We start from the raw sequence: 14,580 nt of genomic DNA, 5'->3' as shown, positions 1-14,580 counted from the left end.
AAACAAATGTGAGCGTTTTTTTAACGTTTAGTTTATTTCTAACTTGCATCATTTTGATAACATATATTTTATGGAGAGTAAATGAAGTTCTTTAAGGTTTAAGTTGATTTATTCTGTAATAATTTTCCTTCCTGTTTTGTCCAGAGTTGTGTCAAAATGTTTTTAAAAATGTAGTTTTAGTGTTTAATAAATGTTTATCCCGTTTTGTGTGTTTTGGATTTTTGCCCCTTGTGTGATTCAGTTTAGTTTGGTTCGGTTCGGTTTGATTCAGTCAAGTCTAGTTTAGTTAAATCTGTTCAGTTCTGTTCTGTTCGGTTCGGTTCAGTCCAGTTCAGTTTGTCTGTTGTAAATATTCTATGACTAATTTGATGTTTTTGTGAAGCCCTTTGACATACCTGTATATTTCTGCTCGAAATAAAGGTGAATTTAAAGGCGTGAGGTCACGTGACCTGGGACAGGTCGCGCTGGGGGCGGGGCTCCTGATGGTTTGGATTTACCTGCTGAAACACATTAAATTTCCTGACCTGAGATCCTCTCCTCTCCGTTTAGGAGGCTGAGCTGACGCGCATTTACGCACGGCTCTTCCTCCTCCTCCTCTTCCTCCCCCTGCCCTCCCCCTCCCCCGCCGCGCCCGCGAGCTCTCTGAAGGCTCAGCCCGCGGTTCTGCCGTCAGAGCTGCGCGTGCCCGCCTCCCTGCGCGTGCCGTTGCGACATCAGCGGGGTGTCAGCCCTTCCCAAGCCTCGCGCCGCGCGCATTCATCAGGGAGGCTGCGCGCGGGAGCAGAGGTGAGTTCCTCTCAGGTCCGTGTTCCAGGGTTAAAGGGTCAGAGGAGGTTCCTGGAGCTCCCGCTCCTCCCGCTCCTCCTCTGCGGGGCTGAAGGAGGTCGTCTCCTGCAGGAGCTTTGACTCTTTTTGGAAAGAACTCAAACGTTTCTGGTTGCGCCATAAGGTGTGACATGAAAGGTGTGGTGGACAGGTAAGGGCGTTCCGGCTGTCATCCTCATCTTCAGCATTCCTCATCTTCCAGTGCGGATCTGCTAACAGGATCCACTCTGGATGCTTCAGTAGATCCCGGAGAACCAGAGGAGAAGCTGTCAAAGTGTCTCTGTGCACCTGCTTCACACCTGGACCTCCAGGTGTGACAGGAGGTCCAGGTGAAGCTTCAGGTGAAGCTCCTGCTTCAGACTCTTCACAGCTTCTCCTGTTAGAGTCAGAAGAATCCACAGTTCTTCTCCAGAACCTTCTCCTCGCGGATCCAGACGGGAATTTATGGAAAAAGTCCAGAGGAAGTGCAGACGATGATGTCATGAGTGATGTCATCATCAGAAGGTTTTTAGCCGTTAGATTGAGAAAGTTTGGACTTCTCCGTCTGCAGCTTCTGCTTCCTGCAGCGTGACCTTCAGCTGCGCAGACAAAGCAGAACTGCAGCTGTTTAGACTCTGCAGAACTGGGTCAGAGAGCAGAAGTTCTGTGTGTGACCCTGAGCAGATCCGATCGCAGACAGACAGTGTGTGCATGTCGGGGGGGGCATGACCCCACCGGGTCAGAATCCCCCCCCCAAAAAAAACCTTTTTCCTGAGAGTCGAGGTCTGTATCGGCCCAGTCCTCCTGACGCTCTGACCCGTCCGGTTTTGGTTCTGGGGGTTCTGGGGTGTCGGCGCTGACCTGCAGAGATGCTCCTCATGAAACCAGTCAAACCCGTGTCCTCAGCAGCGTCTCTGTTCCCTCCTCCGGATCCACGGTGGGGGAGGGGGAGGCGGATCCTGACCTCTCGCTCTCGTTCTTCAGGTAAACGGGCCGGGTCGGAGCACCAGAACAGACTTCCACAGAAGGTCAGAATGAGCGGCGACACGGCAACCCTGCACCTGGACGGCATCCCTCCGCACATGCTCAGTGAGGTACGTCCATTCAGTCGCTCACCTGAACAGGTGAGAGCTGCTGCACCTGTTCCGCTGCTCAGGTGTGCCGGTTTCACCTGAAGAGCTGCTGAGGAATGTGCTCCACCAGCGTCTCCTGGAATCCAGTTTTCCTGGTTGATCACGTCAGACGTTCAGGAGAACAGAACCAACGTGAAACCCAGTCCAGACAGGGGGTGGGGGGCGGGGTGGGGGGGGGACAGTTTCAGTAGTGGCCCTAAAACCTTACCGACCCAGATCCAGGTGCCAGACCCAGTCCAGATCCAGGCTGGAGTCCAGATGGGGGGGCGTCACAGTCAGACGCTCAGGTCCAGTTTCCTGCTGAGTTCTGGTTCTGCCTGCTGTAAAGAAAACCTTCACCTCTGGGGATCCAGAACTTTCTGCTCGGTTCTGCTGGTTTCTCGTTCAATCTTTGGTTCCTTTTGGTTCTGGACTGTGATGATGACGTGTGAGAGGAAGATCTTCAGTCCATTCGGTTGTTTAGTCAAGATCCTGGGTCTCCTCGTTGACCTCCCCCAGAACCTCCTCCAGAAGGTCCAGGAGGAGGCTCTGAGGCCATCGCAGACGTTCATCAGTAACCATGACAACAGCCCCCCCACCCCCTGACCCGGGAGGAACCTTCGTCCTATCAGACTGGTTCCTGCTGCTTTAGTAGGCCTCAGCTTCAGCATGAACCTGCCGGGCCGGGTCTGAGTCCAACACGTCAAGATGACGTCAATGTGACGGTCAGTAGATCCGGTTCAGAATCTGAATCTGAAGATCTGGGTAGGATTCTGAACCAGATCTTATGAATCTGGTTCAGAATCTGAACATCCAATTTAAAACCAGAAGATCCGGTTTCCAGTTCAGAATCCTATTCAGATCTTCAGATTCAGAATCTGAATTTCAGAAGATCTGATTCAGATTCTCCTGTTAGGATTCTGAACCAAATCTTCTGAATTCACTTCAGATTCTGAGGATCCGGTTCTTCTTGATCTTGGCTCTCCAGAACATTCAGCTTTGTGACGAGGAGCTTCAGGACCTTCTGGTTCTTTGGGATGAGAAATCCTCTTTCACATCTTTCTTTGCTCAAGCTGATGGTTTGAGTTTTTAACCACCAGGAATCTTCAGTCCAACGGTTCTGATTCACGAGCTTCATGGTTGACCGTCTTCAGTCTTCCAGCAGGAAGTTTTCTGGATCTGATCTGTTTCCTCTAAGCTTTAGGATCAGATCAGGAAAGCTGTGTGGAGCCAGTTGCTGTTGAAAGGCTTTTATTGTGAAAAACCAGCTGTTAGGAGTGTTCTCGTGTTCGTCCCTCACGAACATTTGATCTTCTCAAATTCATCAATGTTCACATCACCAGGAGAAACCAAACGCTCACGCTGAAGTCCTCAGCGACCTGTTCAGATTCGTAGCAGAAAGCTCCGCCCCCGTAAGCCATCAGACCGCGGAGGCGGGCGAGCACAGACACGCTGGCTGGAAAACTACTGGATTCTGAGCTGCTGGCTCAGAGTCCTCATCCGGATCCCAAAGCCGGAAAACTGCTTCCCGTCCTGAAGGCTCCTGCCAGACCCAGGACCTGCACCCAGAACTGTTGCAACCTGCCTCAGGTATGTCAGACAGGTGTGGTAAAACACACATGTGTGACGCTGCCAAGGCAAATACCCACAATCCTCTGCTGGAAGCTGAATCTTCAGGACTGGAGCAGAAACAGAACATCATAGATCCAATCTCCAGACATGGAGTCTGTGATCCGTGTTCTGACCGTCTCCGTTTGGATCTGACCCCCCCGACAGGCGCAGAGCCAAAGGTCCAGTCTGAGTCCGGACAGGATGGGTTACGGAACCAGAATCAGAACCAAAGATGGATCCTAGAACTCCTCATCTGAATGACGGGATCACGTCTGTCTGTCCTTCTGGAATCTCCTGAAACTCCTACGTTGGATCAGAAGCTGAACGTTACAGAAACGTCACGTTTGTGGGCGGAGTTTCAGGTCAAAGTGTCGTTTTTCAAGCTGAACTTCTGAGAGGACCCCCCCCCCCACACACACACACTCAGTGTCATGTTTCTGTTGGGGGGTCAGGTTGTTCATCACAGATCCGAACCAGCAGCAGAACCTTTCTGCTCTGAACGGATCCAGAATCTTTTCTAGCTTTGAAGCTGCTGTTTATGGAAAAGAAGAAATAAATATATATATATAATTTTTATTGTTTATATTTGACACATTTGTTTTTTCTGCAGCTTTTAGACTGAAATTGAAGATCAAGAAACAAAATAAAAGTGTAAAACTTATTACTAATTGATCTTCCCCTTCCAGCTGCTGCCTTTAGGGGGCGCCACAGCAGATAGCCGCCTCCCTCCAACTCTCTGCTCTCCATCCTCCTCCTCGTCTCCTCCTTCATCCTCCTCCTCATGTCCTCCTCAATCCTCCTCCTTCATCCATCCTCCATCCATCCTCCTCCTCATCTCCTCCTTCATCCATCCTCCTCATGTCCTCCTCCATCCATCCTCCTCCTCATGTCCTCCTCCTCATCTCCTCCTCCATCCATCCATCTCCTCCTCCATTCATCTTTCTCCTCATCTCCTCCTTCATCCATCCTCCTCCTCATGTCCTCCTCCATCCTCCTCCTCATCTCCTCCTCCATCCATCCATCTCCTCCTCCATTCATCTTTCTCCTCATCTCATCCTCCATCCACCCTCCTCCTTCATCCATCCTCCATCCATTCTCCTCCTCATGTCCTCCTCCATCCTCCTCCTCATCTCCTCCTTCATCCATCCTCCTCCTCATCTCCTCCTTCATCCATCCACCATCCATCCATCTCCTCATGTCCTCCTTCATTCATCTTTCTCCTCATCTCCTCCTTCATCCATCCTCCTCCTCATGTCCTCCTCCATCCATCCTCCTCCTCATCTCCTCCTTCATCCATCCACCATCCATCCATCTCCTCCTTCATTCATCTTTCTCCTCATCTCCTCCTCCATCCATCCTCCTCCTCATCTCCTCCTTCATCCATCTCCTCCCGTCCTCCTTCATCCATCCATCCATCTCCTCTTTTCTGGCGTCTTCAGTCTCAGCATCCTTTCACCTTCATCCCTGCTCCTCCTCTCAAACGTCTCCTCCTGCTTCCAGAACATCCACCAGGATCTGATCCTCTGGATTGAATCCTGATCTGTCCTGGTTCCTCCCAGAGAGATTCTCAGCATCTTCCTCCTCTCCCTCCTCCACCGACTCCGGCCCAGTTTCCTGCTGGTATTGGTGCTGTTAACCTAGTCGACCCAATTTACCATGAAAGTTCCTCTGGTGGTTCTGATGGATCTGGTTTTGGTTTGACCCTGATGTTCTTCCTGCATTTAGAACCAGAACCCTAAAGCGGGTAATTTGTGGTTCTCCAAAGATGAACGGATGGATCCGTAAAAGATGAAAACAGTGACATGAAAGAAGACGAGGAGCTTTGAAATTAAAGTTTTTACTTAAATAGTTTTAATGTTTTGTATTTTTGACATTCCTAATGTCATTAATTAGGAATTTATGTAAAAATGATTTTTGTGAGAACAATATTTGAAAAGATTTTCAGTTTATTCACCTCAATAATAAATGTTTACTTTCATTCTTCCTTCCTAAAACGCACCGCTGCCCCCTGCTGGTAGAACAGAGAACCTCCCAGCCTCCAGGTTTCAGTCTGAGCTCTCGGGTCCAACCTGACCCGTCTGGTTCTGAGACCTGTGTCTGTCTGCAGGTGGAGAAGCATCTGGAACCGTTCCGCCTCTCTCTGGAGAAGCTTCAGGATGTTTCAGCCCGGCTGAGGAAGGACATGCTCCGAGGTCTGGGGAAGCACGCGCACCACCGGGCAGCGGTCAAAATGCTGCCCACATTCGTCCGGGCCACGCCCGACGGTACAGGTGAGGATCAGGTCCAGCCGGCCCTCTTCATCTGCTTTGGGCGCACTCACAGAGCCTCAGCAGAACCACAGGCTGAAGCAGATCGGACCTCCTGGGACGGCCCTGAAGTTCCAACAACTGCTCGAGTGGAGGCGCCAAACGACCTCTGACCTCAAACCACATGAGAAAGATGTCTGGTTCTGCTCGTCCTCTGACGATCGTCTCTGAAGATGCTCCTGCAGCTCCTCACTGCTTCTCCTTTACCCAGCATGCATTTCTGCTTCTTCAGATTCACTCTCTGACTGTTTCTCCTCCAGTCACACAGAGCTCACAGTTCCTCCTCTTCTTTGGTCCTCCTCTTTCTTTGGTCCTCCTCTTCTCTGGCCCTCCTCTTTCTTTGGTCCTCCTCTTTCTTTGGCCCTCCTCTTCTCTGGCCCTCCTCTTTCTTTGGTCCTCCTCTTTCTTTGGTCCTCCTCTTCTTTGGCCCTCCTCTTTCTTTGGTCCTCCTCTTCTTTGGTCCTCCTCTTTCTTTGGTCCTCCTCTTCTTTGGTCCTCCTTTTTCTTTGGTCCTGCTCTTCTTTGGTCCTCCTTTTTCTTTGGTCCTCCTCTTCTTTCTGCTCTCCTTCTCCCTTTAGTTACATGTCTGTGCAGTCAAACGTAGAACGCGTAACTTTCTTCGTGGTCACAGATCCTGTTGAGATTCACTTGAACGACCTCTTCCCACAGAGAAGGGAGACTTCCTGGCTTTGGATCTGGGTGGAACGAACTTCCGCGTTCTTCACGTCCGAGTGCTGGAGGAGGAGCAGAGAGTCCTAAAGATGGACAGTCAGATTTGTGCGATTCCGCAGGAAATCATGCTGGGAACTGGAGAGAAGGTGATGAACACAACAGTGAAGCCTGAAGATCCTCTTCTACTAAACCCCGATCTGTCTGAATAGACACAGAAAGTGATGAACTTTGCTGGCTTCAGCTTCTCTGTCCAGTTCACCTTTGACTATTAGATGTCAGTAACAGTCGAAGGTCCAGGTCCCTGCAGGTCCAGGTCCCTGACTCTTTGTCCTGTTGTTCTGCTGACTCAGCTGTTCGACCACATCGCCGCCTGTCTGGCCGAGTTCCTGGACTCCCAGAAGCTGCGGGGACAGACGCTCCCGCTCGGCTTCACCTTCTCCTTCCCCTGCGAGCAGAAGGAAATCGATAAGGTTTGTCCCGGTTCTGCAGCAGCTGAAACGTCTCTCCAGGACCTGGACGCTGATGTGGTCTCTGTGTGCAGAGCATCCTGATCCGCTGGACTAAAGGCTTCAACTGCTCCGGGGTGGAGGGCGAGGACGTGGTCAGGTTACTGAAGGAGGCCATCCACAGGAGAGGGGTGAGTCCGGAACCGCTCCCTGCTATCAGAACCGGGTCTCTCCGTGTGACACTTTGGTTTGTGTCTCTGCAGGACTACGACATCGGCTCGGTTGCCATGGTGAACGACACCGTTGGGACCATGATGAGCTGCGGTTACCGGGACCAGAGCTGTGAGATCGGCATGATCATCGGTAACTCTCCACCAGAGATGAACGCAGACATTCAGGGTGGAACTAGAGCAGCCGGCGAACGGCAACCGAAGGTTTTCACTGTAAGAGTTTGATCGATGTCCAAACTCCTCAAACCTGGACTGTCATCCAGACTGAGGAGGAGTTTAGGGCTGGAAAAGCTAAAAGCTGCTCCAGTTCAAAGTCATCAGCATGAAGATGAAGGTCACAGGTCAACTCAAGGGGACCAAAACCCTGAGGAACTCCGGGATGTTCTCTAGCCATCCACAGGAACGCAGTGAGATGCAGCAGACTTCAGCAGAACAGTGTCCAGTTCTCTGTCCAGATTCAGTTCTGTCCAGATTCAGTTCCGTCCGGATTCAGGTCTCTGTCCAGGTTCAGGTCTGTCCGGATTCAGTTCCGTCCGGATTCAGGTCTCTGTCCAGGTTCAGGTCTCTGTCCAGATTCAGGTCTCTTGGATCCAGAAACTTCTTAAACTCAGCTCGTGAGGCGTTTGTCATCAATAATCTTCAGTTACGTTGCCGGTCAGACAAACAAATGTATAAATTGCTCAAAACATCAACAACTACATTTTCAAAATAAAAGACCTAAAATTAAAAAATGTTGAAATTTTACTTTGAAATTGTTGTGAGAAAAACTTTGAAGTGAAAAGAAAACCAAAACTTGAAAACTGGATCAGAGAAGTTTCTCCTTCAGAGTAAAAACCTCAAACAAGATCAAACTAACTGAACTTTGAGGGTTTGAGTCTTTAAAGCTCAGGGGAGGAAACATGAATCCAATCACTACATTCATGACCAGGTGAGGTTCCGACATGAACACCACAGCAGACTTCAGCACCGGAACGAGTGGAGAAAATGATTGAAGATTTAGAGGAAACAAGAAGATTTTCCTCTAAAGAAACCTGTTTCACTAAACCCCACTCGTGTTTGTCTGCAGGGACAGGAACCAACGCCTGCTACATGGAGGAGATGAAGAACGTGAAGCGGGTGGAGGGCGAGGACGGCCGCATGTGCATCAACACGGAGTGGGGGGGCTTCGGGGACGACGGCAGCCTCAAAGACATCCTGACGGAGTTTGACGAGGAGGTGGACAAGACGTCCATCAACCCCGGCGTCCACACGTACGTCACAACCGGACAGGTTCCCCCTCTTAGGGCGGAGCTTCACTTCAGTGCTGAGAGTCTGAAGATGGTGACCAAAAAACAGAATCATTAAACCAATGGGTTTCAGGTTCTGGTCAGTCCAGATCGCTCCGTAAAGGTCCGGTCCCACCTGTCCTCACAGGTGGATGTGGACTGTCTGCAGGTGGAAGCGGTCAAACCTGTTCGGGGCACGCAGGTGACCCACAGGGAAAGTGACAAAAGAGACCTGCCAGGTCATGGAGGTGATGACCTGAGGGGTTCGTAAAGGTCCTCTGCTGGAACGTAGAACATGTTCTAGTGTCTGCAGAACGAGAAGAACGTTCCTTTGATGTGCTCATGAACATTCAGGACAGGGATCGATCTGTTCTCCACAGAACCAGGTCAAACTCAGATCAGAAACAGATTTTAGAACCAAATCAAACTCAGATCAAACCCAGATCAGAACCAGATCAGAACTAAATCAAAACCAGATCATAACCAGACCAAACCCAGATCAGAAACAGATTTTAGAACCAAATCAAACTCAGATCAAAACCAGATCAGAATCAGATCAGAACTAAATCAAAACCAGATCAGTCCAGACAAGAGCCGGACACGGGGTTGACCCGTCTGACTCTTTAAAGAAAAGGAGGATTCAATTCAATGTTATCTACCTAGCCCGATATCACACTCCAGATGTCTTAAGGGCGTCACATCGGTAACGGTACAAGAACATAAAGTCGGTCATAAAATCTAGACAACAGCTGGTTGCTAAGCTCAACAGACTACACTAAACCGGCAGCAGGATGTCAGGCGTTCTAAGGAGGAATGTTCCACATGTCTGTGTTCCTGCAGGTTCGAGAAGATGATCAGCGGCATGTATTTGGGGGAAATCGTTCGCCTGGTTCTGCTGAAGCTGACCGAGGAGAAGCTGCTGTTCAAAGGTTGCCCTTCGGAGGCGCTGTTGACCCCTGGAAGCTTTGAGACCAAGTTCATCTCTGAGATCGAGGAGTGAGTGTCCTGTCCGAGCAGCTCTGCCGGAGCTGTGGAGTGCTCTCTTTGACTCTTGTTTCTGCCCCGTCTGCGGTTCAGACCCGATAGCGGCCTGGAAAACGCCAAGAAGATTCTGACCAAGCTGGCTCTGGACTGGGATCTGGTGGACGCCTGTGTCGCTCGTCTGGTCTGTGACACCGTTTCGTCGCGCTCGGCTCGGCTCTGCGCCGCTGCTTTAGCGACCATCGCCAACCGCATCCGCACCAACCGGGGGCTGGACCACCTGAAGACCACCGTGGGGGTGGACGGGACCGTCTACAGGAAGCATCCGAAGTAAGAGCGGGAAGACAAAAAGTTCAGAAATGTAAACGAAGCTGTTAGACCCTAAAGCCTCCAGGAGGCGCTGGTGGTAGCAGAGAGGTGGAGGGTCTAGGGGCAAATACTGACCCTGAAGGGGGATTCAAACGATTTATTTGGATGAAAAATGAACAGATTATTGTTAGGGCGCCGCGTGGGTCATGACTTGTTAGCTGTGAGTCAGTCTGTCAGCTTTAGACTGTTTGTACCGTCAGAAAAGAGTAGTCAGTCAGAAAATGAGAAACAGAAACACAAACCAGCAAACTAGAAATACAATAAAAGAAAAGAATCGAAGGATGGAAATTCCACTGAGAGAACGTTGGATGATCACAGATGAAGCAGTTTGATCGTTTCACGTCTGTGAAGGAAACATTTTATTCTGATTACTGAGCAGGGACTGAGTGAGTGGATGGCGGCGTTCCTCACGACGCCGTCTGAGGACAACCTGTCGTGTCAAGACTGGGAGGTCCCGGTACCGGCAGCATGGTCCAGAGTGTGAGGGGTGTTCCTCCTCACCCTGTGGGAACAGTTTGGGGTCAAACCTGATGGCAGGCTCAGGTCTGTCCAGGTTCAGGTCTGTCCCGGTTCAGGTCTCTTGGATCCTGCAGTGGTCCAGTTCTGTCCAGGTTCAAAGACTGGATCAGAGACGAGTGAAGGAGAAGTTTCTCCTTCAGAGTAAAAACCTCAAACAAGATCAAACTACAAACTGAACGTTGAGGGTTTGAGTCTTTAAGGCTCAGGGGAGGAAACATGAATCCAATCACTACATTCATGACCAGGTGAGGTTACGACACCACAGGTGTGCTCTGTCTTTGGCCTCAGGGCTTTAATTATCCTCATTACAGATCACTGTGGGCGTTCCTGCAGAACAAAGCTTGGATCTGAATTCTGTGCTCCTCATTCAGGACTGCCTGACCAGTTCAAACCAGATCGGTTCACTGCTTCCGGTCTAAAGAATTCTCTTTTGAAGCAAACGTTGTGCCACATTTCGAGGGGAACTGAGATGAATTACTGAGATGATGTTACTGTTACTGACAGCTGTTATCCCCCCCCCCGGACAGGGGAGGCTGAGGGTTCGAGTCCTTAAACCTCTAAATTCTCCCCCACAGCTTCAGCGACGAGCTCCAGGCGGCCGTGCGCCTCCTCGCCCCCAAATGTGACGTGAGCTTCCTGATCTCTGAGGACGGCAGTGGAAAGGGGGCCGCCATGGTGACGGCTGTGGCGCAGCGGTTGGCCCTTCAGTCCCGCCTGCTGGAGGACAGCGACGGTGAAGATGAGGAGGAGGAAGAGGAGGAGGAGAAAGCGAATATTTGATCTGCAAACTCTAAGATTGTTGTTCTTTTCTGAACTTCAGTGGTCATAGATTGTAAAAAGTGTTCATTTCACTTCATTTCACTGCTACAATAAACATGCGGGTGTGTCACCTTTTGAAAGTGTGATGTCATCGCGTCCTCCTGGTTCATGTTCATGGACCCGATCAATGTTCGTCATCACTGCAGACGGCCGGTTGATGTACGGGGGTGACCCGTCTGGGGTCTGCACCTGTACGGGTTCTGGGGTTGTCTGAGTCGTTGGTCGTACAGAAGGTGCATCTTCAGGGGAGCACAGGTGTGTCCTACAGTCCCCCTGAGGCTGGTGGAAATGGGCCGTACCCGTCATGTCAGGTCACTGTCCTACGAACGGCGAGGAGCTGAGTGCAGCGGACTCCGTGCGTGAGCGGCAGGCGCCGGCAGACACAAGGAAGGCAAACATAACTTGAGCGAGAGCGTGGAATGAAGGAGAGATGAGGGAGCAGGAACCGGCAGAGAACGAACCAACACACCAGCCTAACGTACCTGGGACACAGCTGAAGCAATCAGTGATCAGTGAACAGGTGAGTGGGGACAGGAAGGTGGGAGAACCCGGGACGGATCCTGACGGGAAGTCTGACCTCCTCTGAAGACTGTTTACATGAACGATAAGCAAACAGGACATTCTCCTCAGTAGTTGAAGAACAGAGTATTTCTGAAAGATTATCTCTGGCGGGTCCTACAGACACTATTGTTATTGGTTATCTGATCCGCAGATGCATCCTTCCTGTTGAGCTTTCAGTCGTTTAAAAAGATCCATCTGCAGATCTGCTCTCACTTCACGCGGTCATGCTCAGTCGGCCATCTTCGTGAGCGGAGAACAAACTAGTGAAGTGTGAACAATCTGGTTCATCAGAGATCATCCATCCGGTTAGTATCTGTCTGGACATTAACGGGGGGTCAATGCTGACTGTTCCAAACCCCCCATATCTCTAGCCTGTACATCATACATGGATCCTGTGCAGTTCTTTACTGTAGATATTTTCATTTAAACATTATATGACCAAAAGTAACGGATCACCCATTCAAATGATCAGAACCAGCCAGACCAGCTGAGAGACGTAGTCTCTCCAGAGTATCCCGGGACCTCCATCCAGTGGGACTCCTCCCCCAAGGAGGCGTCCACATACGGGAATAAACAACAATGATCGAGGAGAGGAATCCTGAATAACACAACAGGCCCGTGTCTTCCCATAGGAGAACTAGACAGTTGCTGAGGACCCTCAAGCCACTAGGGGGCTCCAAAGCTGCATGCTCAACTTCTTGTGAGTTGAATTAAAATGTCTCATTTTTACTTGTAGCTATTTCTTGTATTTCTTGCACTTCTTATGTAAATAAATGCAAACAATACATGAAATAAAATGCAATAATCAGCTGTTGCTGATGGTTTTTGGTGTGGAGTGATTAACAACTTCCAGTCGGTCAAACACGGTAACCACGTGGAGAGGTGTGGAATATTGGAAAAAAGGAAAACGAATGAAGAAAAACTGTCAAAGGATAAAGGTCAGTTATGTGTTGGTTATGTGTGCTGTTAGAGGTGGAGGTGAAACGTCGTTTTATTTCCTCAACTTTAATGTCATGTTAGCGAGCTAGGTAGCGTTGGATGCCGGTGTTGTGCTAATGCTGTTATCAGTGACAACATCTGAGATTTGTGACTAATTTAGAATAAGAAATGCAATATATGAAACTGCTGTTGTGGAAACATTTACCAACAGACAATTAATAACTAATGTCAAAAATATGAAATGATATAAATTCTGGGAAGGAGAACTACTGAGACACAAGAGACGCAGTGGATGAAATCCAGGAAGTATCCAGAGCCATTTCTAACATGACATGTTGATGACAGAACACAGTCAGAATACTTATTTCTCCCAGTGTCCAAGCTTTATTTAGGATTAACTTAATGAGATTAGAGAATATCTTATACTCCTCTTACAAAAAGTTTGCTTTTGTTCTAAAATTCCAATAAAGATTTTGTAACTATTTCATTTGGAATGATCTTAGCTTTTTTAGACTATTTTAGACCTTTTTTATTTTGTATTAACCAGTACAGTGTCTAAACTCCTGTTTAAATAAAAAAACAAAAAACTCTATGAAGAGACTCGTGGAGTTGTGTAAAAGTTTTAAAGAGACACTGCAGTCACAATGTTTAATATGAAGAAAAATCCTTTTCATGTTTCTGTTTCACTGCAGCTTAACTGTAATGAATAAATAGGATTTTTTTTGCTCAATGATTTAAAAATCTTTGCATCTAGTGGAGCAACACCAACATTTTGAAGATCAACCATTGAGGCAGACGGATCTGAACATCCTGACCCAGAAGCTCCAGAACCATCAAGAACATCCGGACCTCCTCTGGTGTGAAAGTATCATCAGCACTGTCATGGCTGACGTGCTGATCACCTGACAGGTAGAGACCAGTCATCCTGATTAACACCTGCTGGTGATTTAAACCAGAGGAGCCTTTCAACCAGAATGCAGAGCAGAAGCAACAAGGCAAGTTTCTTTGTAGTACATTTCATGTCCAGAGACAATTCAAATTGCTTTATATAAAAGCATTAAAATAGTAAAGGTGTGATCATTAAAATAAGATTAAAGTAAAAAGAATGAATTTATCCCTGCGACAGACTGGAGACCTGTCCAGGGTGTACCCCGCCTTCGCCCGTCAGTAGCCGGGTTAGGCTACGGCACCCCCGCGACCCCGAAAGGGAGGAAGCGGAAAGAAGATATATGGATGGATGGATGAATAGATAAACAGACGTAAACTTTTGAATACATATTAATCAAACTGAGAACAGGTGAGTCTTTAACCTGGATTTAAATACACTGAGTGTTTCAGCAGATCTAAGGTTTTCTGGAAGTCTGTTCCAGATCTGTGGAGCATAGAAGCTGAATGCAGCTTCTCCATGTTTAGTTCTGACTCTAGGAACTGATAAAAGACCGGATCCAGATGACCGGAGAGGTCTGGCTGGTACATACTGGGTCAGGAGGTCAGTCATGTATTTTGGTGCTAAACCATTCAAAGCTTTATAAACCAGTAACAGAACTTTAAAGTCTATCCTCTGACAGACAGGTAACCAGTGTAAAGACCTCAGAACTGGACTGATGTGGTCTACTTTCTTGGTCCTTGTGAGAACCCGAGCAGCAGAGTTCTGAATAAGCTGCAGTTTCCTGATGGATTTTTTTGGTAGTCCTGTAAAAACACTGTTACAGTAATCAAGTCGACTAAAGATGAAAGCATGCACTAGTTTCTCCAGGTCCTGCTTAGACATCAGATCTTTAAACCTTGAGATATTTTTGAGATGATAATAGGCTGATTTAGTGACTGCTTTAATGTGTTTATCAAATGTAGGTCTGTGTCTATCACTACACCCAAGTTTCTGGCCTGGTTGGTAGTTTTTAGTTGAATAGATTGAAGCTCTGTAGTGACGTCCAACCTTTTTTCTT

At 48.7% G+C, this 14,580-nt stretch overlaps 1 protein-coding gene across 2 annotated transcripts; it reads left to right on the top strand.

Annotated features, from left to right (window-relative positions):
- Positions 1 to 558: 558 nt before the first annotated feature.
- LOC112141117 (hexokinase-2) lies at positions 559 to 11,217 on the top strand. Of its 2 annotated transcripts, none has more exons than XM_024264175.2 (11): positions 559 to 786; positions 1,789 to 1,898; positions 5,635 to 5,797; positions 6,503 to 6,651; positions 6,856 to 6,975; positions 7,047 to 7,142; positions 7,215 to 7,314; positions 8,248 to 8,431; positions 9,287 to 9,442; positions 9,524 to 9,757; positions 10,891 to 11,217. In XM_024264175.2, exons 2-11 carry the CDS (start codon positions 1,839 to 1,841, stop codon positions 11,093 to 11,095), a joined length of 1,467 nt encoding a protein of 488 aa, XP_024119943.1. In that variant the 5' UTR covers positions 559 to 786; positions 1,789 to 1,838; the 3' UTR covers positions 11,096 to 11,217. The 2 variants fall into 2 exon arrangements, with proteins under 2 accessions (XP_024119943.1, XP_024119950.1); XM_024264182.2 differs by lacking the exon at positions 559 to 786 and adding an exon at positions 816 to 976.
- The last annotated feature ends 3,363 nt before the right edge of the window (positions 11,218 to 14,580 follow it).

Source organism: Oryzias melastigma, linkage group LG14 (genome assembly GCF_002922805.2).
Source record: "Oryzias melastigma strain HK-1 linkage group LG14, ASM292280v2, whole genome shotgun sequence".
In the NCBI taxonomy this organism is placed as follows: domain Eukaryota; kingdom Metazoa; phylum Chordata; class Actinopteri; order Beloniformes; family Adrianichthyidae; genus Oryzias; species Oryzias melastigma.
Note: the sequence above shows the minus strand (reverse complement) of the source record. Positions and strands in the feature narration are given on the sequence as shown.